Source organism: Carcharhinus amblyrhynchos, chromosome 26, assembly GCF_965287045.1.
Source record: "Carcharhinus amblyrhynchos chromosome 26, sCarAmb.v2.hapA, whole genome shotgun sequence".
Taxonomy (NCBI): Eukaryota; Metazoa; Chordata; class Chondrichthyes; order Carcharhiniformes; family Carcharhinidae; genus Carcharhinus; species Carcharhinus amblyrhynchos.
This window is the reverse complement of record NC_137349.1, coordinates 43,077,615-43,104,225: the sequence shown is the minus strand read 5'-3', so window position 1 is coordinate 43,104,225 and position 26,611 is coordinate 43,077,615. Positions and strand designations below refer to the sequence as shown.

The 26,611-nt window shown below is 46.4% G+C and overlaps 1 protein-coding gene across 1 annotated transcript in view; it reads left to right on the top strand.

Moving 5' to 3' along the window:
• Positions 1 to 4,049: 4,049 nt before the first annotated feature.
• LOC145358765 (tetraspanin-3-like) overlaps positions 4,050 to 26,611 on the top strand; it is a 39,796-nt gene continuing 17,234 nt past the window's right edge. Inside the window, exons 1-5 of the mRNA XM_080213028.1 lie at positions 4,050 to 4,147; positions 4,647 to 4,838; positions 10,967 to 11,041; positions 12,595 to 12,696; positions 23,766 to 23,918. Of these exons, the coding sequence (XP_080069154.1) occupies positions 4,097 to 4,147; positions 4,647 to 4,838; positions 10,967 to 11,041; positions 12,595 to 12,696; positions 23,766 to 23,918 (573 nt within the window). The 5' untranslated portion in view covers positions 4,050 to 4,096. The remainder of the gene's footprint in view (positions 4,148 to 4,646; positions 4,839 to 10,966; positions 11,042 to 12,594; positions 12,697 to 23,765; positions 23,919 to 26,611) is intronic.

Below are 26,611 nucleotides of genomic sequence, written 5' to 3'. Positions count from 1 at the left end.
ATGTGTAGCAGCTGATAGCAAACAAATTCCTTCAGGTCATTTCTTTTTCCTCATCACCACCATAATAAGTCTGTGAAGGCAGAAGTCCCTTCACCAAAATCCCTTTATTTACAACTCTAACAGCAGTATACAAAGAGCTCGCAGTCAGCGGTCTGCCTCCAGGGATGTCAGAGGAACTGCCACTTCCACTTAAGTACAAGGCAGACTCCTGATTGGCCCTTCAAGTGGATACTTAATCAGAGAGTTCATACTCCAATAGGCTAATCTCACTGGCCTGATTGAAGTCATTACTAAACAGTTACTTTGCGAAAATCTCCCAGAAATATTAGGCTATACACCTTTGACTATGTGGCCAAATTCCCCTTGAGCTCAATTTTCATTACTATCATAGTGGGTCGGATCTCAAACAATGACGAGACACAGAACAGGAAAGAGATAATCTGGTTTACTGCTGTGATCACAATAATCTCTTCCTCAATATCAACAAAATGAAGGAGATTATCATTGACTTCAGGAAGTGTAATAGAGGGCATACCCCTGCCTATATCATAGAAACATAGAACATTACAGCACAGTACAGGCCCTTTGGCCTCAATGTTGTGCCGAGCTATGTCCAATCCCAAGATCAAGCTATCCCCTCCCTATCATTCTGGTGTGCTCCATGTGCCTATCCAATAAACGCTTGAAAGTTCCTAAAGTGTCCGACTCCACTATCACAGCAGGCAGCGCATTCCACACCCAACCTCTCTCTGAGTAAAGAATCTACCTCGGACATCCCTCCTACATCTCCCACCATGAACCTTATAGTTATGCCCCCCAGTAACAGCTACATCCATCTGAGGAAATAGTTTCTACACGTCCGCTCTATCTATCCCTCTCATCATCTTATAAACCTCTATTAAGTCGCCTCTCATCCTCCTCTGCTCCAAAGAGAAAAGCCCCAGCTCCTTCAACCTTTCCTCATAAGACCTACCCTCCAAACCAGGCAGCATCTTGGTAAATCTCCTCTGCACTCTCTCCAATGCTTCCACATCCTTCTTATAATGGGGTGACCAGAACTGAACACAATATTCCAAATGTGGTCTCACCAACGTCCGGTATAGTTGCAGCATAACCCCACGGCTCTTAAACTCAAACCCCCTGTTAATAATCGCTAATACACTATAAGCCTTCTTCACAGCTCTACCCACTTGAGTGGCAACCTTCAGAGATCTGTGAATATGAACCCCAAGATGTCTCTGTTCTTCCACATTCCTTAGAACCCTGCCATTGATCCTGTAATCTGCATTCAGGTTTGTCCTACGGACATGAATCACCTCGCACTCATCAGGGTTAAACTCCATCTGCCACTTTTCGACCCAGCTCTGCATCCTATCAATGGGGATGAAGTAAAAATGGTTGAGAGCTTCAAGTTTTTAGGTGTCCAGATCACCAACAACCTGTCCTAGTCCCTCCATGCTGACACTAAAGTTAAGAAAGCCCACCAACGGCTCTACTTTCTCAGGAAACTAAGGAAATTTGGCATATTGACTCTCACCAACCTCTACAGATGACCATAGAAAGCATTTTTTCTGGCTGTATCACAGCTTGGTATGGCTTCTACTCTATCCAAGACAACAAGGAACTACAAAGGGTCATGAATGAAGTTCAGTCCATCACTCAAACCAGCCTCCCATCCATTGACATATTCTACACTCCCGCTGCCTCAGAAAAGCAGCCAGCATAATCAAGGACCCCATGCACTTTGGACATGCTCTCCTCCACTTTCCCCCATTGGGAAATACATACAAAAGTGTGAGGACAAGTACCAATTGACTCAAAAATAGTTTCTTCCCTGCTGCCATCAGACTTCTGAATGAACCTATCTTGCATTAAGTTTGCATGTTCTCCCCGTGTCTGAGTGGGTTTCCTCCAGGTGCTCTGGTTTCATCCCACACTCCAAAACTGAGCTGGTTAGGGGGATTGGCCACGTCAGATTCCTCCTTAGGGTTTCATTTGTAGGTTAGGGGGATTAGCAAAGTAAATACGTGAGATTATGGGATAGGGAGGAGGTGGGCATGACTAAGTTGCTCTGTCAGAGAGTTGGCGCAGATCTGATAAGCTGATGTTGGGGTTGATGATGGAGAATGTTGATAGGCAATAGGGGTGATGATGGGGGAGGTGGCACAGTGGTTAGCCTCATAGTGCAGGCACCTGGGCTTGATTCCAGCGTTGGGTGGAGTCTGCATGTTCTCCCTGTGTCTGTGTGGGTTTCCTCTGGTGCTCCGATTTCCTCCCACAGTCCAAAGATGTGTGCATTTCGTGGATTGGCCATTCTAAATTGCCCCTTAGTGTCCAAACATGTAGGTTAGATTGATTAGCCATAATGCATGGGATTATGGGGTTAAGGAGGGGGATTGGGCTTAGGTAGGGTGCTCTATTGGAGGGCCAGTGCAGACTCAATAGGCCAAATGGCCTCTTCTGCACAGGGATTCTATGATTCTAGTGGCATAAATTGTCAGTGCAGTGCAGTTTCTGGTGAGGAGCAGAATGAAAAATCTGTTTTGTGTGGTTGTGGGTGGCACAGTGGTTAATTCCGGCCTCAGGTCACCGTCTATGTCTCCCACAGTCCAAAGATGTGTTGGTTAGATGAATTGGTCATGCGAAATTGAGAGTATGATGTGCAGGGGGGGTCAAAGAGGAAAATGTGTGGGGTTATGGGGTAGGGCAGATGAACCTGGGTAAGATGCTCTGTCAGAGAGCAGACTTGATGGGTCAAATGACCTCCTTCTACATTGTAGAGATTCTATGAGTCCTGTTACCATGATGGGGACAATAGTAGGGAGATGATGGAAATGAAAATGTTGGGAGTAAATATGATATCGATAGAAACATAGAACATTCCAGCGCAGTACAGGCCCTTCGGCCCTCGATGTTGCGCCGACCAGTGGAACCAATCTAATGACCCGCTAACCTAAACTATTCTAATGTTATCCATATGCCTATCCACTGACCATTTGAACGCCCTTAAAGTTGGCGAGTCCACAACTGCTGCAGGCAGGGCATTCCACGCCCTTACTACCCTCTGAGTAAAGAACCTACCTCTGACATCTGTCCTATAATTACCACCCCTCAATTTAAAGCTATGTCCTCTTGTGTTAGCCATCACCATCCGAGGAAAAAGGCTCTCACTGTCCACCCTATCTAATCCTCTGATCATCTTGTATGTCTCAATTAGGTCACCTCTTAACCTTCTTCTAACGAAAACAACCTCAAGTCCCTCAGCTTTTCCTCATAAGACCCTGAAAACTTAAAATGCAGTGAAGACTGTTCAACTACCCCACCCCTCCCCCAACAAGTCCTACCACCACAGTCTTCCTCTCTCAGATGTTGAGGGATAATGGGGAAAGGTGAGGGGGCAATGGGGTGATAATGGGGAAAGGTGAGGGGGCAATGGGGTGATAATGGGGAAAGGTGAGGGGGCAATGGGGTGATAATGGGGATGGTGAGGGGGCAATGGGGTGATAATGGGGAATGGTGAGGGGGCAATGGGGTGATAATGGGGAATGGTGAGGGGGCAATGGGGTGATAATGGGGAATGGTGAGGGGACAACGGGGTTGATAATGATGAATTGATGGAGTATTTTCTGGTTTGGCACATCATCATAACATTCAAGACTCTGGGCCAAGTGCTGTAGATGGGGTTAGGTGGGAGTTCAGGTGTTTCTCTTCTGTCGATGCAGACCTGATAGAGGGATGGCACTGTATAATTCTATGATTCTATAATGGGGGGGGGGGTGGTGAGGGGCCAATTGAGGTGATAATGGGGCACTGAAGTAGGTTTGTGGGCAATGGGGAGGTTGGGGACGATGGGGGGAATCTAGAGGCTTGGGGTAATGGGGGTGCCGGGGGGGGTTGGGGGTGAATGGGGGTGCCGGGGGGGGGGGGGGGGGGCCGGGGGCGGGGGGGGGGTTGGGGTGAGTCCCGCCCCGTTTCGCGGGAACTTGTTTCCGGGCGGAATCCGCGGCTCCGGGATCGAGTTCCGGTTCCGGTCCCGGGGATGTGCGGCGGCGCGCGGCTCTGGGATCGAGTTCCGGTTCCGGTCCCGGTCCCGGGGATGTGCGGCGGCGCGCGGCTCTGGAAGCTGCTGCTGGCGGCGCTGCTCCTGGTGAGAGCGGCCCGGGGACAGGGACCCCCCCCACCCAGCACCCGGCACCCACCCGGCACCCCCCCCCCCACCCCCCAACCGGCAACCCCCACCCCCCCCACTGCCCCCCCCCCCAACCGGCAACCCACCCCCCAACCGGCAACCCCCACCCCCCCACTGCCCCCCCCCTCCAACTGGCAACCACCCCCCCAACCGGCAACCCCCCACCCCCCTCCAACCGGCAACCCCCACCCCCCCACTGCCCCCCCCCCCCCCCCAAACCGGCAACCCCCCGCAACCGGCACCCCCCCCGACATCCCCCCACCCAAACGGCACCCCCCGGCTCTGGCCCCCCACCCCCTCCTCCCCCTGCCTGCCAGCCACCTCACAGTCCAGCAATGTCCACTCAATGAACCCAAACACAGTGCTAGAGTGTGGGGACTAGGAGATGTTAACGTAAGCCTATTTGTAACATTAGTAAATTGTTTTGGTCCTCATGCCATTTGCCTCTTGTTTCTAGGGCAGTGCAGTGGTTCCTGGCCTTGGAGGACTCTTCTTCCTGTTTATCAACAGGAGCTGCCATCATTTCATCGGGAATGATTACCTGTTACTGCCAGCCAGCCTCAGCTTTGCAGTTGCAGGACTGCTGATACTCACTGGGATTATTGGACTGTGTGTCGCAGTCAACCAGAGCCATTGCCAACAAGGAACAGTAAGTACAGGGTGCAAAACAGAGAGCCAGGAAATGGGAGAGAGGTTTCACTGGTGAGTTTGACTCAACTCTTGCACCGAGGGGTAACGCTGATTAATATTATGGATTGGAGTCAGTCCAGGGAAAGTTCACCAGGTTTATTCTGGAGGGATTTTCTTTTGAAGAGAGTTCAGTAAGTTGGGCCTGTACTCATTAGAGTTCAGAAGAGTGAGAGTCGACCTTATTGAGACATATAGGATTCTCAGGGGGCGTGACAGGAAGATTGAGAGGTTGTTTCCCCTTGTGGGAGAGTCTAGCACCAGAGGGCATAATCTCAGAGTGAGGGGCTGCCCATTTAAGACAGATGAGGAGGAATTTCTTCTCTGAGGGTAATGAATCTGTAGAATTCTTTACTGCATAGGGCTGTAGAGAATGAGATGTTAAGTATGTTCAAGGCTGAGATAGACGGAGTTTAAATCAGTAAAGGAATCAAGGGTTATGGGGATATGGTGGGAAAGTGGAGTTAAGGATTATCATATCAGATCAGGCATGATCTTATAGAATGGCGGAGCAGACTTAATGGGCCAAATGGTCTACTTCTGCTCTTACTTCTAACGGTGACTTAGCTTAAATTACTGTTTTAGTTGAGTGCTCTTCTCGCTTGTGATCTGCTGATATGGTTTGGTTTGATATCCCCATGTGATAATGGGGTCAATTAGCTCATTTGCCGAGATGACCAGATGTGGTTCAGAATAACGCTAATGGCACAGATTCAATTCCCACTCTACTGAGGCAGACTTATGACTAGCTCCCTTGCTCTCTCCCTAAGAATGGAAGGAAATATCATATAGAACATAGAACACTACAGCACAAACAGGCCCTTCGGCCCACAAGTTGCGCCGATCACATCATCACCTACCAACCTACAGACCTATCTATAACCCTCAATCTCATTAAACCCCATATACTCATCCAGAAGTCTTTTAAAAGACCCCAGCGAGTTCTCCTCCACCACCACTGACGGCAGCCGATTCCATTCACTCACCACCCTCTGAGTGAAAAACTTACCCCTAACATCACTTCTGAACCTCCCTCCCCGCACCTTAAATCTGTGTCCTCTCGTAGCGACCATTTCAAACCGGGGAAATAGCCTCTGAGAGTCCACCCTATCTATTCCTCTCAACATTTTGTAAACTTCTATCAGGTCGCCTCTCAACCTTCGTCTCTCCAGGGAAAAGAGTCCCAGCTCCCTCAACCTAACTTCATAAGGCATGCCTCCCAGTCCAGGCAATTAATCATTAATGTAAAATTCCAAGGAAATGACTCAGGCTGAAGCATCAATAGACAAGTGAGCTTAGGACAAGGCCGGGTGAAAGATATTATGATATTATGTGTGATATTATGGTGTGGTTTGCTGTGTTAATCTAATGGTTGGACCAGTTAGACAGGAATGTTGATACAAAAACAGCAAGCAATACAGTCAGAAATACATTAAAATGTAATAAAGAGGTGGGTTTCAATTTTGCAGTTTATTACAAAAACGGGTAAAATTAGAAGACAGAAGATCAGAAACTGGACGCCGTTTGCTACTTACACAATCAGAAGAGGCCTTACAAAGTCTTGTAGATGGAATAAAATCTACAAGTTTAGAAGGTGGATTGAGTATGAACAACAAAAGTCAAAAACAATGGCAGTAGGAAGGAGTTAATTTGAGGAAAATAGAGTGAATGATGAAGTAGATGGTATCACACTGCATAAGAACATAAGAAAAAGGAGCAGGAGTAGGCCATCTTGCCCTTCGAGCCTGCCCCGCCATTCAATAAGATCATGGCTGATCTGTCGTGGCTCAGTTCCACTTTCCCGCCCTTTCCCCATAACCCTTAATCCCCTCTCTTATCAAAAACCCATCAACCCGCGTCTTAAAAATATTTAGCGAGGCAGCCTCCACCACTTCAACGGGCAGAGAATTCCAGAGATTCACCACCCTTTGAGTGAAGAAGTTCCTCCTCAACTCCGTTCTAAACCGCCCCCCCTTTATCTTGAGGCTGTGCCCCCTAGTCCTACTATCCTTTCTGAGCGGGAAGAGTCTCTCCACCTCTATCCTATCCATCCCATTCATCATCTTATACGTCTCAATGAGATCTCCCCTCATTCTTCTAAACTCTAACGAGTACAAGCCTAGTTTATTCAGCCTCTCCTCATAGCTCAACCCCCACAACTCCGGTATCAGCCTAGTAAACCTCCTCTGCACTCCCTCCAAGGCCAAAATATCTTTGCGCAGGTGCGGCGACCAAAACTGCACACAGTACTCCAGCTGCGGCCTCACCAATGCCCTATACAGCTGCAGCAAGACCTCCCTACTTTTATATTCAATCCCCCTCGCTATGAAGGCCAGCATCCCATTCGCCTTCCTGACCACCTGCTGCACCTGCAAGCTGGGTTTTTGCGACTCATGCACAAGGACCCTGAGGTCCCTCTGCACCGTCGCCTGCTGCAGTTTTTCGCTACGTAAGTAATAGTCCTTCCTACCATTATTCCTACCAAAGTGGACCACCTCACACTTGCCAACATTAAATTCCATTTGCCATTTCCTGGCCCATTCGCTCAGCCTATCTAGATCCTTCTGCAGACTCTCCACACCCTCCACACAATTTGCCGTTCCCCCAATCTTGGTGTCGTCAGCAAATTTCGACACTCTACACTCGGTTCCCTCCTCCAGATCATCTATATAAATGGTAAAAAGCTGAGGCCCCAGCACCGACCCCTGGGGCACTCCACTAGTCACCATCCGCCAATCCGAATAGCACCCGTTGACCCCCACTCTCTGCCTCCTATTTGACAACCAATCCTCTATCCACGCTAACACCCTACCCCCAACTCCATGTCCCTCGACCTTCTGCAATAACCTCTTGTGAGGTACTTTGTCAAACGCCTTCTGAAAATCCAGAAAGACCACATCCACCGGCTCTCCTCTATCCACCGCCCTAGACACATCACTGCAACATGTCAATAAGTTTGCATACTTAGGGCAAGTTATAACAGAAGATGGTAAATGTGATTCCAAAGTCAGAAGAAGGTTAGAGTTGGCCAGAAGTAATTTTATGAAGATGAAGGAAATGTTACCAACAAAAAAACTCCAGCTTGTAACAAGGAAAAATGTCATGCGATGCTCCGTTCTGTCCACTTCGCTGATTGCATCAGAAACTTGGACAATAGCTAAAGATCTTTGGAAGAAAATTGAAGCCTTTGAAATGTGGATGTTAAAAACATGTTAAAAATTTCATATGCAGATCATTAGACAAAGGAAGTGGTGCTTGAAATTCCAATGACGAAAAGATGTGTTAAAAAGTGACATCCAAAAAAGTTGTCAGTATCTTGGCCGTTTTGATCAAAGATGAAAAGCTCTTGGCAGAGATCTCTATTCGCGGGTAAAGAGGTGGGCAGCAGAAAGAGGGGTCAACCTAGATTAGGTTGGATTTATTATTGTCATGTATGTGTATACAGTGAAAAGTATTGTTTCTTGTTCGCTATTCAGGCAAAGCATACCGTTCATAGAGAAGGAAAAGAGAGGGTGCAGAGTGTAGTGTTACAGTTATAGATAGGCTGAAGAAAACGATCAGCTTAATATGAAGTAGATTCATTCAAAAGTCTGATGGCAGCAGGGAAGAAGCGGTTCTTGGTTGGTACATGTTCTCAGGCTTTTGTATTTTGTATCTTTTTACCAACAGAAGAAGGTGGAAGAGAGTCTGTCTGGGGTACATGGGGTCCTTGATTATATTGGCTGCCTTCCCAAGGCAGCGGGAAGTGTAGACAGTTCAATGGGTGGGAGGCTGGTTTGAGTGATGGACTGGACTTCATTCACAACCCTTTGTAGTTTATTCTGTTCTTGGACAGAGCAAGAGCCACATCAAGCTGTGATACCACTATACAGAATGCTTTCTATGGTGCATCTGTAAAAGTTGGTGAAAGTTATAGTGGATATGCTGAATTTCCTTAGCCTTCTGACAAAGTAGAGACATTGGTGGGTTTTCTTCACTATAGTGTCAGTGTGGAGGGACCAAAGCAGATTGTTGGTGATCTGAACACCTAGAAACTTGAAGCTTTCAACCATTTCCCCTCCATCACCTTTGATGTAAACAGGTGCATGTCCTCCACTATGTTTCTTGAAGTTGATGACTATCTTCTTCATTTTGTTGACAAGGGAGAGATTATTGTTGCCGCACCAGTTCACCAGATTCTCTATCTCATTCCTGTACTCTGTCTCATCATTGTTTGAGGTCCGACCCACAATGGTGGTGCTATCAGCAAATGGAGTTGGAGGGGAATTTGGCCACACAGTTAGAGGTGTATAAAGAGTACAGTAAGGAGCTGAGGGCACAGCCTTGCGGGGCACTGGTGTTGAGGATGATCATGGAGGAAGTATTGTTGCCGATCCTTACTGATTGTGCAGTCTGTGGGTTAGGAAGTTCAGGATCTAGTCGCAGAGGAAGGAGCTGATGCCCAGGGCACAGAGTTTGGAGATGAGTCTCATAGGAATAAGGGTGCTGAGAGCTGAGCTTAGTCAATAAATAAGAGTCTGACAAAGGTGTCTTTGTTATTCCAGCTGTTCCAGTGTTGTGTGTAGGGTTATGGAGATAGATGGTGCCTGCTGTGGACCTGTTGCAATGATAGGTGAACTCTAGTGGATCTAGGCAGTCTATTTGTGCCATGATTAACCTTTCGAAGCACTTCATAATGATGGATGTTAGAGCCACTGGACGATAGTCATTAAGGCACACTGCCTGGCTTTTCTTTGGGACCAGGATAATGACTGTCTTCTTAAAGTAGATTGGGACCTTAGATTGTTGTAAAGAGAGGTTAGCGATATATGTGAACACCTCCGCCAGCCAATCCGAAAGCATCTGAGTGCTCATCCAGGTACTCCATCCAGGCCAGTCGCTCTCGTGGGTTGACTCTTAAGAAAGCAGCTCTGACATCTGCGTTCGTGACCTCAGACACTGTTTTGACTGAGGCTTCCGGGTAGATCGTATCTGGATTCCTTTATAGGTCAAGGTCACCCGATTTGAACGCCTCAGACTTGGACTTCAGCAAGCAATGGATATCCCTGTTCATCCATGGTTTCTGGTTGGGAAACACTGGGATCTTTGGCACACAGTCTTCTACACACTTACTAATGAAGTCGGTTTCTGTAGAGGCATACTCAGTTAGGTTGGTCACCGAGTTCTTGAATATTGACCAGTGCACCAACTCGAAGCAGTCCCGTAGAAGATCAGTTGTTTCCTCAAACCAACATCACACAAATTTTTTTATCGGATTCTCCGTTTCAGTGTTTGCTTGTAAGCTGGGAGCAGGAGCGCGGCCTTGTGGCCTGATTTACCGAAGTGTGGGCGGGCAATAGAGCGATAGGCATGTTTGATGTTTGTGTAGCAGTGGTCGAGGATGTTTGGGCCCCTGGTGGGACAGGAGGTGCTTTGTAGTATCTTGGTAGGATGCTCTTAAGCTCGGCCTGATTGAAGACCCAGCCACAATTACCAAGGCTTCAGGATGTTTTGTATCAAGGTTATTTGTGGTGGTATATATTTCATCCAGTGCAGTCTCTTCCTGTCCTCGTAGGGTGGGATGTAGACTGCTGTCAGAATAACAGAGGTGAACTCACGTGGAAGGTAGTAGGGGCGGCATTTCAGCGTCTTGTACTCTAGGTCCAGGGAGCAGAAACTTGCCTGTGTCACTGCATCTGAGCATGAAGGCAGACCCCATGTCCACTAGCCTTGCCTGAGGCTGCTGTGCAGTCCATTTGCTGGATAGAGAAACCCCTGATTGAAGAGTTTCCAGTAAAGCAGGAGTGAGCTGTGAATCCATGAAACAGAGCACAGCGGTGTAGTTAGATGATGGATATCACAGAGAGGCTGCAGCTGAGCTACAGTGGACGTGTTGAGGTGGCATAAGCGTGACATAGGATGGCAGCAGATCTCCTGGTAAGAGTAACGATAAACAGAGAGGGAGAGTACAAACACAGAAAACTGATCAAAGTGGAAAGAAAAGTGTGATAGAGGCTCTGTGTTTTCTGCTCAGGGGTAATCATTGTCAACATGGATGCTTCAATTTGGAAAGAAAACCTTACTCTTACGCCCACTTTTCTTTCTCTAAAGTTCCTGTACTTGGTCCTGATTCTGTTTGGTCTGGAGGTTACGACAGGCACCCTTGGATACATCAACAGTGTTCAAGTGAGTATGGTTCTGACAAATTGTCTTATGACATCCCCCTTAAATTCAGCATCACTGTGGGTAGTGGATGAGAGAGGAGAACAGGGATTGAAAGTGACTGCTCTGTGAGCAAAGACTGATATGATAACTGAGTAACATTTCCACTGTGTGTCGTGTCCAGTAAACCAAACAGAGCAATTAAACTTTGTGTCAGCTTTGGCCTCATAGTCATGCTCTAACCACTGAGTCACAAGGGTCAAATCCCACTCCAAAGTCCTGAACCGACAATCCAGACCAATATTCCGAGTGCACAACCAAGACAGTGCCGCACTGTCAGAGGGTCAGTGCTGAGGGAGTGCCGCACTGTCAGAGGGTCAGTGCTGAGGGAGTGTCGCACTGTCAGAGGGTCAGTGCTGAGGGAGTGTCGCACTGAGGGGGTCAGTGCTGAGGGAGTGCTGCACTGTGAGGGGGTCAGTGCTGAGGGAGTGCTGCACTGTGAGGGGGTCAGTGCTGAGGGAGTGCTGCACTGTGAGGGGGTCAGTGCTGAGGGAGTGCCGCGCTGTCGGAGGGTCAGTGCTGTGGGAGTGCCGCGCTGTCGGAGGGTCAGTGCTGAGGGAGTGCCGCGCTGTCGGAGGGTCGGTGCTGAGGGAGTGCCGCGCTGTCGGAGGGTCGGTGCTGAGGGAGTGCCGCGCTGTCGGAGGGTCGGTGCTGAGGGAGTGCCGCGCTGTCGGAGGGTCGGTGCTGAGGGAGTGCCGCGCTGTCGGAGGGTCGGTGCTGAGGGAGTGCCGCGCTGTCGGAGGGTCGGTGCTGAGGGAGTGCCGCGCTGTCGGAGGGTCGGTGCTGAGGGAGTGCCGCGCTGTCGGAGGGTCGGTGCTGAGGGAGTGCCGCGCTGTCGGAGGGTCGGTGCTGAGGGAGTGCCGCGCTGTCGGAGGGTCGGTGCTGAGGGAGTGCCGCGCTGTCGGAGGGTCGGTGCTGAGGGAGTGCCGCGCTGTCGGAGGGTCGGTGCTGAGGGAGTGCCGCGCTGTCGGAGGGTCGGTGCTGAGGGAGTGCCGCGCTGTCGGAGGGTCGGTGCTGAGGGAGTGCCGCGCTGTCGGAGGGTCGGTGCTGAGGGAGTGCCGCACTGTCGGAGGGGCTTTCTTTCAGATAATATTAAAAATGAGTTGATGTAACACATTCCATGATATTATTAGAAGAAAAATTGATGAGTTCTCCCTGGTTTGGCCAATGTTTATCCTCAACCATTAATTAATACAAAAATACGCCTTTCTGCTTTTGGGAACTTGCTATGCATATTGGCTGCCAGTGGAACATTGACTGCACTTTAGAATTACCAATGAACCGTGTAGTCTGAAACATTAATCCTTTCTGTTTTCACAATGTCTGACCTGCTGAATATTTTCAGTAGTTTTTGTTTTCATTACTACTTTAAAGGTTTTTGGTACTTCCTAACATTGTGAAAGATCAGTTGCAGCCCTTTTTTATTTCTTCTATCTTAGTTATATCATGATGTCTTTGCCTCTCTGCTGCTGTGAATCATCAGCTGCTAACTTTTTTCTGTTCTTCCTTGTTACCAGGTAGTATCTACTGACCTGGATAGTTTTAATGAGATCTTCAGGAATTATGATGGCAATGACTCCACGATCGAGAGTAGGGAAGTAGACCGATTGCAGCAAAAGGTGAGCCCATAAACCAATGCAGACCTCTATCAGGCAGACAGACTCCACAATCCTGATCAGTGCCAAATGGAATTCAATCCAGATAAGTGTGAGGTAATGCACTTGGGCAGGACGAACAAGCCAAGGGAGTACATGACAAATGGCAGGACGCTGGGGAGCACCAAGGATCAGAAAGACCTTGGTGTGCTGGTCCCTAAAGGTAGCAGGATTGTGGATGAGATGGTTAAAAACTTGCCTTTATTATCTGAGGCGTAGAGTTTAGAAGCAGAGAGGTTATGCTGGAACTACATGAAACATTGGTTTGGCCACAGCTAGAGTACTGTCTGCAGTTCTAGAATCCATATTATAGGAGGGATGTGATAGCATGTGAGTGCAGAGGAGATTTACCAGGATATTGACTGGGCTGGAGAGTTTGAGGACAGATTGGATAGACGGGTTGGAGTAGAGGAGACTGTGGGGGACATGATTGAGACGTATAAAATTATGTTGGATGTAGAATAGACAGTGTGATGATACAAGTGCAATTGATTAAAAAAAAATACATTTTTTCTTGTTTATGGGAAAGTTTCACATTTCAAATTTATTCTACCTGCAGTGGTGTGTCTGGAAATGTTTAGCTTAAGGGTGTGAAAGCAGGCTCATTTTCAGCCAGGAATTTGATACTTTGGTAGAACTATTATTTATATCAGAAGTTCCCCTTGGATTTCTGATTAAATTTGATTGACAGGGTCATGGATAAACTGGGTCTATTGCAGAGAGAAATGAAGTTGCATTTTAGCTGGGAGACTGCTGAAGACAGAGGTCTGCAAGCTGCTGTAAAACTCAGTTTCTCTTTGACAGTCTCAAGATTATTAACCCAATTTATAGTAAGTGCATTTATGGTTGCTAACTATATTTAAAGTGGCACTTAACACTCTAAGAGGAATGTTGCTTATTTGGAACTGAAACAGTTGTAAACTAAGAACTAAATTTATTTAGAACATAGAACATGACAGCACAAACAGGCCCTTCGGTCCACAAGTTGTGCCGATCATATCCATACCTACCAGGCCATAGAACTATGTGTAACTCCCAATCCCATTAAATCCCATGTACTCATCCAGAAGTCTTTTAAAAGACCCCAGCGAGTTTGCCTCTACCACCACCGACGGCAGCCGATTCTACTCACTCACCACCCTCTGAGTGAAAAACTTACCCCTAACATCTCCTCTGTACCTGCTCCCCAGCACCTTAAACCTGTGTCCTCTCGTAGTGACCTTTTCAGCCCTGGGAAATAACCTCTGAGAATTCACCCTATCTATTCCTCTCAACATTTTATAAACCTCTATCAGGTCGTCTCTCAACCTTCGTCTCTCCAGGGAGAAGAGACCTAGCTCCCTCAACCTATCTTCATAAGGCATGCCTCCCAATCCAGGCAACATCCTTGTAAATCTCCTCTGCACCTTCTCAATAGCTTCTACATCCTTCCTGTAGTGAGGCGACCAGAACTGCGCACAGTACTCCAAGTGGGGTCTGACAAGGGTCTGATAAAGTTGCAGCATTACCTCCCAACTCCTAAACTCAGTCCCTCAATTAATGAAGGCCAGTACACCATACGCCTTCTTGACCACATCCTCCACCTGCGAGTATTTTTTTTTCTCTTTTCCTAAATACTCATAAATCTTGTCCCTCAGAATCCTCTCCATCAACTTACCAACCACTGAGGTCAGACTCACCTGTTGGTAATTTCCCAGACTATCCCTGTTCTCTTTCTTGAAAATAGGAACCATGTCCGCAATCCTCCAGAACCTCTCCCGTCTCCATCGACAACGCAAAGATCATCGCCAGAGGCTCTGCAATCACTTGTCTTACCTCCCACAGTAACCTGGGGTACATCCCATCCGGTCCCGGCAACTTATCTAACTTGATAGAATTTAAAAGTTCCAACAGAATTGTTTCTTTACAAGTTTAAATATTCTCAACTGTTATTTGTCAAGATGCTTAATTTATTAGTCATATTTAAATTGTGTTATTAAGTAAAGTTTCTTTCCATTAAAGGTCTCTATTTTGTCAGTGGAATCATTCTTAGAAGGAAGTAACCTTTCCTCACATTGATGCCAAAATAGAAAGATCATTGGAGTCTAGTCTGACATCTAATATAACTTTGTTCAGGATCCTGACAAAAATTGGAACTCTTGCTAGAATGAAAAAGTATAATTTCTTGTTTGCTTTGGAATTATTGAATTTAAAGAGAGTGAGTGTTCTTATTTCTTTCAGTTGTTGCATTCAGTTAGTTTAAATAGGGAGTGCCTTGAGAAAAATGGCTCTGTCAGTGGCTAAGGATTTCCTGGGTATGGAAGAGGCCACTCAAAGTGGTTTACAGGGGTAGTTAAAACAAAGCTTTTGGAGTTGGTGAACAGGCCGCAGTTGACTATGCTTGAAAAGTTGAGGAAGGTGGGGATAATTTCAGTGATGGTGCAGCATTTAAATTTGCCAAAAACACAGTTTAAAGCATTGGAATTGGCTAGAATTCAATTGCAAAGAAGAATTTAAATAGAAGCAAAGGAAAGAGAGAGAGGTACAATGATAAAGGAAAGAGAAAGATAAAGGAAAGCCTTTGAACTTCAGGAACTGAAAAGAAAACTTTAACTTAAAATGGTAGTAAAGGATTAAAATTGCAAGACTGGCACAGAAACGGCAGATGATTTTGAATTAGCTCATAAGTCAATGTTTGGTTTTCAACCTCAATTTTAACCTGTGAGGGATAGAAATTGGGGAAGAGAGAAAAACACAGGTGGTCAAGGCAAAGAGGTCTTGTTGCTTTGTTAGTTAACCAATCCTCTATGCCAATACAATACCTTATGCAGCAGCCTTTTGTGTGGCACCTTGTCGAATACCTTCTGGAAATCCAGATAAACCACATTCCACCAATTCCCTGTTGTCCCTACTAATCTTTACCACCTTGTATGCGTTTTCTTTCAATTTGATACCTTTAGATTTTCTTAGATATCTATGGCTGATTATCTCTTTCCCTACAGTCCTTCATTTACTTTTGCTGAGCAATGTGAAAAATTACTTTGAAAGTCCTCCACTGTTCCTCAATTGTCCCACCATAAAGCCTTTGCTCCCAGCCTATCTTCGCCAATTCCTCCCTCATCCCATTGTAGTTTGCTTTGTTTAAGCACAAGACACTTGCATTGGATTTTACCTTCTCATCCCCATCTGTATTTTAAATTCAATAATTGTGTGATTGCTCTTTCCAAGAGGATCCCTAACTGTGAGATTATTAATCATTCCTGTCTCATTACACAGGATGAGATTTAGGATAGCTTGCTCCCTCATAGGTTCCATTACATACTGTTCAAGGAAAGTATCTTGTGAAGAGAGTAGTGTTCCATTATGTAAGGGAAGATCAGAGAGTTCCAGTGAAAAATGGTGAAGTGGTGGTAAGAGTAATAGAGAAATCACATTTTTGAGGGGTAAAGCGTATCCTAGGTAATGATATATAGCTGGATTGCAGGTCGGGGGTGATACCTACTATGGTTGAAAAGCCAGTGGAAAGTCAAACAACTGAGATGCTTCCTGACTGTAACATAGAACATAGAACATAGAACACTACAGCACAAACAGGCCCTTCGGCCCACAAGTTGCGCCGACCACATCACCTACCAACCTACAGACCTATCTATAACCCTCAATCTCATTAAACCCCATATACTCATCCAGAAGTCTTTTAAAAGACCCCAGCGAGTTCGCCTCCACCACCACTGACGGCAGCCGATTCCATTCACTCACCACCCTCTGAGTGAAAAACTTACCCCTAACATCACTTCTGAACCTCCCTCCCCGCACCTTAAATCTGTGTCCTCTCGTAGCGACCATTTCAAACCGGGGAAATAGCCTCTGAGAGTCCACCCTATCTATTCCTCTCAACATTTTGTAAACTTCTATCAGGTCGCCTCTCAACCTTCGTTGATCACTAAAGATCACTAAACCCACAGGTTGAGGAGAAATCATTGGGTAATGGTCAGGAGACTGAGGTTCAGTTATCAGAAACCATTTTTCACCAGGTAATTGAGAAAGAACAAGAACAGGTGGAGGATGTGAGGTAATGCATTTTGGAAGGTCTAACACAGATAGGAAATATATAGTAAGTGGCAGAATCCTTAAGAGTATTGATAGGCAAAGGGATCTGGGTGTACAGGTACACGGGTCACTGAAAGTGGCAATGTAGGTGGAGAAGGTAGTCAAGAAGGCATACGGCATGCTTGCCTTCATCGGCCGGGGTATTGAGTTTAAAAATTGGCAAGTAATATTGCAGCTTTATAGAACCTTAGTTAGGCCGCACTTGGAATATTGTGTTCAATTCTGGTCACCACACTACCAGAAGGATGTGGAGGCTGTGGAGAAGGTTACAGAAAAGATTTACCAGGATGTTGCCTGGTATGGAGGGCATTAGCTATGAGGAGAATTTGGAGAAACTTAGTTTGTTCTCACTGGAGCGATGGAGGTTGAGGGGAGACCGGATAGAAATCTACAAGATTATGAGGGGCATGGACAGAGTGGATAGTCAGAAGCTTTTTCCCAGGGTGGAAGAGTCAATTACTAGGGGGCACAGGTTTAAGGTGCGAGGGGCAAGGTTTAAAGGAGATGTACGAGGCAAGTTGTTTTACACAGAGGGTGCTGGGTGCCTGGAACTTGTTGCCGGGGGAGGCAGTGGAAACGGATACGGCAGTGACTTTTAAGGGCTGTCTTGACAAGTACATGAATAGGATGGGAATAGAGGGATATGGTCCTCGGAAGGTTTTAGTTAAGTCAGGCAGCATGGTCAGTGCAGGCTTGGAGGGCCGAAGGGCCTGTTCCTGTGCTGGAATTTTCTTTGTTCTTTGATGAAGTGGAATCTTTAGTTCAGGAAATTTGGCAGAATCACACAAAGTATACACAGAAGAAGAATCTGAGTGTTATTACGTTAAAAATGATGTCTTTATGAAGAAATGAAGACTTTTACAAATTCAGGCAGATGAAAAATGGGCAGAAGTTCATCAAGTGGTATGACCAGTGGGTTATAGAATGGAGGTGTTGCGGGTCACTCATGAGGCTCCAGTAGGAGTAAGGAAAACTTGAGCAAAAAGACAAAAACACTTTTATTGGCCTGGATTGCATAAAGAGGTGATTGAATTTACTCATGTCAGGTAACAGGAAAACATCAAGTGCTAATGAAACTTTAATACTCATTCCAGCATTTGTGCAACCTTTTATGAGGGTCTTAATTGATTGTTTGCAACTCCTGCCTCAAATGAAAAATGGGAATCAGTATTTAACCGTAAAGGATGTGTCTACTAAGTTTCCAGATGCCATTCCATTAGTAATATTACAGCTAAAAGGATTGTAAAGGAATTATTTCCTTTTTTTAACCAGATATGGACTGAATCCAATCAGATGTAATTTTATATTGAAGTTATTGAAGGAAGTTATGGATAGCTTAGGAGTCAAATAATTTAAATCAACTGCGTACCATCCAGAATAACAGGGAGTGTTAGAATGGTGGCATTAAACTTTAGACAATGTTGAGGGCCTCCTTCTGCACTGTAGGATTCTATGATCTATTGTCAAGATTATCCAGAGGATTGGGATAAAGAAATTCTATTTGTACTCTTTGCAATTAGGGATGCACTGAATGAGTCAAATTCAGTCCATTTGAATTGATTTTTGATCCTGAAATAAGTGGACCACTTAAATTGATCAAGGTGAAATTGGCGAGTCTGTATTCCGAGATTATATTGTTGGACTGTGTGCCAAATTTTAGGGAGGGATTAACTCGGGCTGGTGAGTTGGTTAGGCAACATTTAAAGGTGGCACAGCATGTGATGAAAAAAGAAATGATAGACTAAAAATTTGTAGTTTTGCTAGTGGGGACATAGTGTTATTATTACTACTATTATTATTACTATCAGCTTATTATTAAACTAGAAATTGTGCAGAAAAGATTTACTAGGATGCTACCGGGACTTGAAGGTTTGAGCTAAAAGGAGAGACTGAATAGACTGGGACTTTTTCCCCTGGAGCTTTGGAGGCTGAGGGGTGATCTTATAGAGATCTATAAAATAATGAGGGGCACAGATCAGCTAGATAGTCAATATCTTTTCCCAAAAATCGGAGAATCTAAAACTAGAGGGCATAGGGGATAGTCCAACGCTGGCATCCCCACATCAGTATTCTTCCACAACAGGAAGGAACTTTTCACCTTGGTGGACAGATCAAGGGGTCATTCATTTAAGGTAAGGGGCAAGAGGTTCTTGGTGGATGTGAGGAAAAGCCTCTTCATCCAAAGGGTGCTGGAATCTGAAGCTCACTGCCTGAAAGTGTGGTGGAGGTGAGACCCACAATATATATAAGAAGGATTTAGATGTGAACTTGTGATGCCAAGTGGTGGAAAATGGGATTAGAATAGTCAGTGTGAGTGATCACAGCTCAATACAGGATTCAGTATGAGCTCCAGGGCCGATTGCTTCATAGTTTGATCACAATTTTGATCAAAGTTTGTTCACTCGAACATAAATTAGGAGGAGTTGGCCACTTGGCCCCTGAAACCAGCTTTGCAACTGAATGGGCTAAAGGCTGATCTGTTTTTAACCTAAGAGGGGATCTTATTGAAACATATAAGATGATTAGAGGTTTAGATAGGGTGGATAGTGATAGCCTTTTTCCTCGGATGGAGAAAGCTAGCACGAGGGGGCATGACTTTAAATTAAGGGGGGGTAGCTACAGGACGGATGTCAGGGGTAGGTTCTTTACCCAGCGGGTGGTGAGGGATTGGAATGCCCTGCCTGCTGCAGTTGTAGATGCGTCTAGTTTGGGGGCGTTTAAGAGATCTCTGGATAGGTTTATGGACGAAAAGGGATTGGTATAGGCTAGTGGGTCATTGTTTTTGTAACTGGTCGGCGCAACATCGTGGGCCGAAGGGCCTGTTCTGCGCTGTAATGTTCTATGTTCTATGTTCTATGTTCTAATTCAACATTCGCAGATCTGTCTACCTGTGTCACCTTCCTGCTATTTGTCCATCTGTCCACCTATGTGTCACCTTCCTGCTACCTAACTATCTATCTGTGCCACCTTCCTGCTGTCTGTCTGTGTCACCTTCTTGACATTGTCTATCTGTCTGTATCACCTTCCTGCTGTCTATCCACGTGTGTCACCTTACTGCAGTCTATCTGTCTGTGTCTATCTAGTGATCAAGAAGGCGAATGGGATGCTGGCCTTCATAGCGAGAGGGATAGAATATAAAAGTAGGAAGGTCTTGCTGCAACTGTATAGGGCATTGGTGAGGCCGCAGCTGGAGTACTGTGTGCAGTTTTGGTCGCCGCACTTGCGCAAGGATATTTTGGCCTTGGAGGGAGTGCAGAGGAGGTTCACTAGGCTGATACTGGAGATGAGGGGGTTAGACTGTGAAGAGAGATTAAATAGACTGGGTCTGTACTCGTTGGAGTTTAGAAGCATGAGGGGGGAATCTTATAGAGATGTATAAGATAATGAAGGGGATGGATAGGGTAGAGGTAGAGAGATTCTTCCCGCTCAGAAAGGACAGCAGGACTAGAGGACACAGCCTCAAGATAAGGTGGGGGGCAGTTTAGAACAGAGTTGTGGAGGAACTTCTTCACTCAAAGGGTGGTGAATCCCTGGAATTCTCTGCCCGTTGAAGTGGTGGAGGCTACTTCGCTAAATATATTTAAGTCACGGGTAGATATGTTTCTGACAGACAAGGGAATTAAGGGTTATGGCGAGAGAGCGGGAAAGTGGAACTGATCCACTTCAGATCAGCCATGATCTTATTGAATGGCGGGGCAGGCTCAAAGGGCTAGATGGCCTACTCCTGCTCCTATTTCTTATGTTCTTATCTGTGTCACCGTCCTGCTGTCTGTCCATGTGTGTCACCTTACTGCAGTCTATCTGTCTGTCATCTTCCTGCTGTCTGTCTATCTATTTGTCTCACTTTTCCCCTGTCTATTTATCAGTGTCACCATCCTGCTATCTGTCCATCCATCTATCTGTCTGTGTTACCTTAATTCTGTCCGTCAGTCTATCTGTGTCGCCTTCACAGGGTAGTTATCATGGGTGACTTTAACTTTCCAAATATTGATTCGAACCTTTATAGGTTGAATAGTTCAGATGGGACACTTTTTATACAGTGTGTGCAGGAGGGTTTCCTGACACAATATGTGGATAAGCCAACAGAAGGTGGGGCCACATTGGACTTGGTACTGGGTAACGAACCGGGCCAAGTGTTAGATTTGTTTGTGGGAGAGCACTTTGGAGATAGTGACCACAATTCGGTGTCCTTCATTGTTGCAATGGAGAGGGATAGGGTCACACGGCAGGGCAAGGTCAATTGGGGTAGGGGTAATTATGATGCAATTAGGCAAGAATTAGGGAGCATAAGGTGGGAACAGAAACTGTCAGGTATGGACACAAACGAAAAGTGGAGCTTTTTCAAGGAACAAATATTGCGTGTCCTTAATAGGTATGTCCCTGGCAGGCAGGGAGGAAATGGCTGAGTGAGGGAACCATGGTTCACAAAGGAGGTTGAATGTCTTGTTAAGAGGAAAAAGGAAGCGTATGTAAGGATAAGAAAACAAGGTTCAGTTGAGTCGCTCGAGGATTACAAGGTAGCTAGGAATAAGTTAAAGAAAGGATTTAGGAGAGAAAGGAAGGGGCATGAGGAGTCCTTGGTGGGTCGGATAAAAGAAAACCCCAAGGCTTTTTACTCTTATGCGAGAAATAAAAGAATGACCAGGGTGAGGTTAGGGCCAATCAAGGATAATCAACTTGTGCATGGAGTCAGAGGAGATAGGTGAGGCGTTGAATGAAGACTTTTCTTCAGTGTTCACTAAGGAGAGGGGCCATGTTTTTGAGGATGACAGTGTGATACAGGCTGATAGGATGGAGGAGGTAGATGTTCTGAGGGAAGATGTATTAGCAATTTGTAAAACCTGAGGGTGGATAAGTCCCCTGGGCCAGATGGGATACATCCTAGGATACTTTGGGAGGCAAGGGATGAGATTGCGGAGTCTTTAGCTTTGATCTTTGGGTCCTCACTGTCCACGGGGATAGTGCCAGAGGACTGGAGAATGGCGAATGTTGTTCTTTTCAAGAAAGGAAATAGGAATGACCATGGTAATTATAGACCAGTTAGTCTTACTTCAGTGGTCAGTAAGTTAATGGAAAGGGTCCTGAGAGATAGGATTTATAACCATTTGGAAAGATGCAGTTTAATCTGGGATAATCAGCATGGTTTTGTGAGGGGTAAGTCCTGTCTTTCAAATTTGATTGAATTCTTTGAGGAGGTAACTAAGTGTGTAGATGAAGGTAGAGCAGTTGGTGTCGTATACATGGATTTTAGTAAGGCGTTTGATAAGGTTCCCATGGTCGGCTCATGAAGAACATAAGGAGGTGTGGGATCGAAGGAAATTTGGCCGATTGGATAAGTAACTGGCTGTACCATAGAAGACAGAGGGTGGTGGTGGAGGGAAAATTTTCAGACTGGAGGCCAGTTACCAGCGGTGTACCACAGGGATCAGTGCTGGGTCCTCTGCTATTTGTGATTTTTATCAATGACTTGGAGGAGGGGGCTGAAGGGTGGGTTAGTAAATTTGCTGATGTCACCAAGATTGGTGGAATAGTGGATGAGGTGGGGGGCTCTTGCAGGCTGCAAAGAGACATTGATAGGATGCAGAGCTGGGCTGAAAAGTGGCAGATGGAGTTTAACCCTGATAAGTGCGAGGTGATTCATTTTGATGGGATAAACTTGAATGCAGATTACAGGATCAATGGCAGGGGGTTCTGAGGGACTGTGGAGGAACAGAGAGATCTTGGGGTTCATATCCACGGATCTCTGACGGTTGCCACTCAAGTGGGTAGAGAGGTGGACTGGTGGTGTTGAGATGGCGGCACGGGCTCGTTGGGCCGAAGGGCCTGTTTCCCGGGCTGATTTTGTTCTTTGATAGAGCCGTGAAGAAGGCTTATAGTGTGTTAGCATTTATTAACGGGGTTTACGTTTCAGAGCCGTGGGGTTATGCTGCAACTATACCGGATGTTGGTGAGACCACATTTGGAATATTGTGTTCAGTTCTGGTCACCTCACTATAAGAAGGATGTGGAAGCATTGGAGAGAGTGCAGAGGAGATTTACCAGGATGCTGTCTGGTTTGGAGGGTAGGTCATATGAGGAAAGGTTGAGGGAGCTGGGGCTTTTCTCTTTGGAGTGGAGGAGGATGAGAGGCGACTTAATAGAGGTTTATAAGATGATGAGGGGGATTGATAGAGCGAACGTTTGGAGACTATTTCCTCGGGTGGATGTAGCTGTTATTAGGGGGCATAACTATAAGGTTGATGGTGGGAGATATAGGAGGGATGTTCGAGGTAGATTCTTCACTCAGAGAGTGGTTGGGGTGTGGAATGCACTGCCTGCTGTGATAGTGGAGTCGGACACTTTAGGAACTTTCAAGCGGTTATTGGATAGGCACATGGAGCACACCAGAATGATAGGGAGTTGGATAGCTTGATCATAGATCTTAGAACCCTGCAGTGCAGAAAGAGGCCCTTTGGCCCGTCGAGTCTGCACTGACCACAATCCCACCCAGGCCCTATCCCCATACCCCTACACGTTTACCTGCTAATCCCTCTAACCTACACATCCCAGGACACTAAGGGGCAATTTTAGCATGGCCAATCAACCTAATCTGCACATCTTTGGACTGTGGGAGGAAACCGGAGTACCCGGAGGAAATCCACGCTTGATCTTGGGATTGGACATAGCTTGTCACAACATTGAGGACTGAAGGGCCTGTACTGTGCTGTAATGTTCTCTGTTTCCTGCTCTACCTATCTATCCGTGTCCCCTTCCTCCTGTCTCTCTATCTCTGTCACCTTCCTGCTACCTGTCCATCTATCATCTGTGTCACCTTCCTGTTATCTGTCCATCTATCTCTCTCTCAATCTGTCACCTTCCTGCTGTCTGTCTATCTATCTCTGTCCACGTCCCTATTCTCTCCCAATCTTTAACGTTTACAGGATGTTTACTCTATTCCATTTCAGATGCAATGTTGTGGAGTGAGGAATTATACTGACTGGACTCAATTTCCATGGTCTTTCCAAAGCGGGAATGACAGTGTTCCTCACAGCTGCTGTGCCAGGAATTTCACAAGCTGCACTGGAAGTATGGAAGAGCCAGAACTGTTGTACACACAGGTGGGAGCAGCACAACGGTCAACTGGGGCTTAACTGAATTACACAAATTTCCAGCAATTAATAATGAAGGCCAGGCTCTTCTGCTCATGGTTAATGGGAACAATCTGTGCTGCATGCAGTGAGACCAATTGTTTCAGGGAAGTTATACTATGCATGACTTCAATAATGGTTAATGGAGACCAGATTAGTGTACACGTTTAAACTGGTTGTTAACAGGGACCCAACTATAGAGCAGTGAATATATTGCGTAAAGTTACAGGAGCATAGTAAAAAGAGGAGACATAAGAACATAAGAAATAGGAGCAGGAGTAGGCCATCCAGCCCTTCGAGCCTGCCCCGCCATTCAATAAGATCATAACTGATCTGTCGCTGCTCAGTTCCACTTTCCCGCCCTCTCCCCATAACCCTTAATCCCCTCTCCTATCAAAAACCCATCAACCCGCGTCTTAAAAATATTTAGCGAGGCAGCCTCCACCACTTCAACAGGCAGAGAATTCCAGAGATTCACCACCCTTTGAGTGAAGAAGTTCCTCCTCAACTCCGTTCTAAACCGCCCCCCCCCTTTATCTTGAGGCTGTGCCCCCTAGTCCTATTGTCTTTTTTGAGCGGGAAGAGTCTTTCCACCTCTATCCTATCCATCCCATTCATCATCTTATACGTCTCAATGAGATCTCCTCTCATTCTTCTAAACTCTAACGAGTACAAGCCCAGTTTATTCAGCCTCTCCTCATAGCTCAACCCCCTCAACTCCGGTATCAGCCTAGTAAACCTCCTCTGCACTCCCTCCAAGGCCAAAATATCTTTGCGCAGGTGCGGCGCCCAAAAATGCACACAGTACTCCAGTTGCGGCCTCACCAATGCCCTATACAGCTGCAGCAAGACCTCCCTACTTTTATATTCAATCCCCTTCGCTATGAAGGCCAGCATCCCATTCGCCTTCCTGACCACCTGCTGCACCTGCAAGCTGGGTTTTTGCGACTCATGCACAAGGACCCCGAGGTCCCTCTGCACCGTCGCCTGCTGCAGTTTTTCGCCACGTAAGTAACAGTCCTTCCTACCATTCTTCCTACCAAAGTGGACCACCTCACACTTGCCAACATTAAATTCCATTTGCCATTTCCTGGCCCATTCGCCCAGCCTATCTAGATCCTTCTGCAGACTCTCCACACCCTCCGCACAATTTGCCGTTCCCCCAATCTTGGTGTCATCAGCAAATTTCGACACTCTACACTCGGTTCCCTCCTCCAGATCATCTATATAAATGGTAAAAAGCTGAGGCCCCAGCACCGACCCCTGGGGCACTCCACTAGTCACCATCTGCCAATCCGAATAGCACCCGTTGACCCCCACTCTCTGCCTCCTATTTGACAACCAATCCTCTATCCACACTAACACCCTACCCCCAACTCCATGTCCCTCGACCTTCTGCAATAACCTCTTGTGAGGCACTTTGTCAAACGCCTTCTGAAAATCTAGAAAGACCACATCCACCGGCTCTCCTCTATCCACCGCCCTAGACACATCCTCATAGAACTCCAGTAAATTTGTCAGACACGACTTCCCTTTAATGAAACCGTGCTGCGTCTGCTCTATCAAGCAATTCCCTTCAAGATGCCTCGCAATTTCCTCCTTAATGACAGATTCTAACATTTTACCTACCACAGACGTTAAACTAACCGGCCTATAATTCCCCGCCTTTTGCCTGGCACCCTTCTTAAACAACGGCGTAACATTAGCCGTTTTCCAATCATCCGGCACTTCCCCGGAATCCAGCGACGTTTGGAAAATAACCACCAAGGCATCCACTATCACCTCCGCCATTTCTTTCAGAACCCTCGGATGCATTCCATCCGGTCCTGGGGACTTGTCCACAATCAGCCCCTCCAGTCTGTCGAGCACCGCCTTTCTAGTAACAGTAATGTCGTTAAGACCCTCCAGTCCTACCACCTTTCCATCGCTAACACCCGGCAAATTATTCATGTCCTCCTCCGTGAAGACAGAAACAAAAAAGTTATTCAATACCTTAGCCATATCCCCATCCCCTACCACTAGGTCCCCTTTCTCATCCTCTAAAGGACCAACATTCACCCTAGCCAGCCTCTTCCTTTTTATATATTTATAAAAACCCTTGCTATCCTTTTTTATATTAAGCGCTAACCCAGCTTCATAGTTTCTCCTACCCTTCCTTATCAACTTCTTTGTCAATCTTTGTTGACATTTAAACCTCTCCCAATCCTCTTCTCGCCCACTACTCTTAGCTACTCTAAATTCCTCCGCTTTTAGCTTAACACATTCCTTCACCTCCTTCGTTATCCACGGCTTATTACCTCTCCTCCTACTATCCTTTTTGACCATTGGAATAAATTTCCGTTGAGCACCAAGAAAGATCTCCTTAAAGATCCTCCACTGCTCCTCAACAGACCCTCCCTCCAACGCGCTCTCCCAGTCCACATTCGCCAATTCTTCTCTCATCCTACCGTATTCCCCTCTATTCAAACAAAGGACGCGTGTCCGGGAACCCACTTTCTCCTCCTCCATCTGCACCAGAAACTCCACCATACAATGATCACTCTCCCCAAGAGGATCCTTCACCACAAGGTCCCTAATTCTACCCGCTTCATTACATAGCACCAGATCCAAGATAGCTTGCTCCCTCGTCGGCTCCAACACACACTGTTCGAGGAAACTATCCC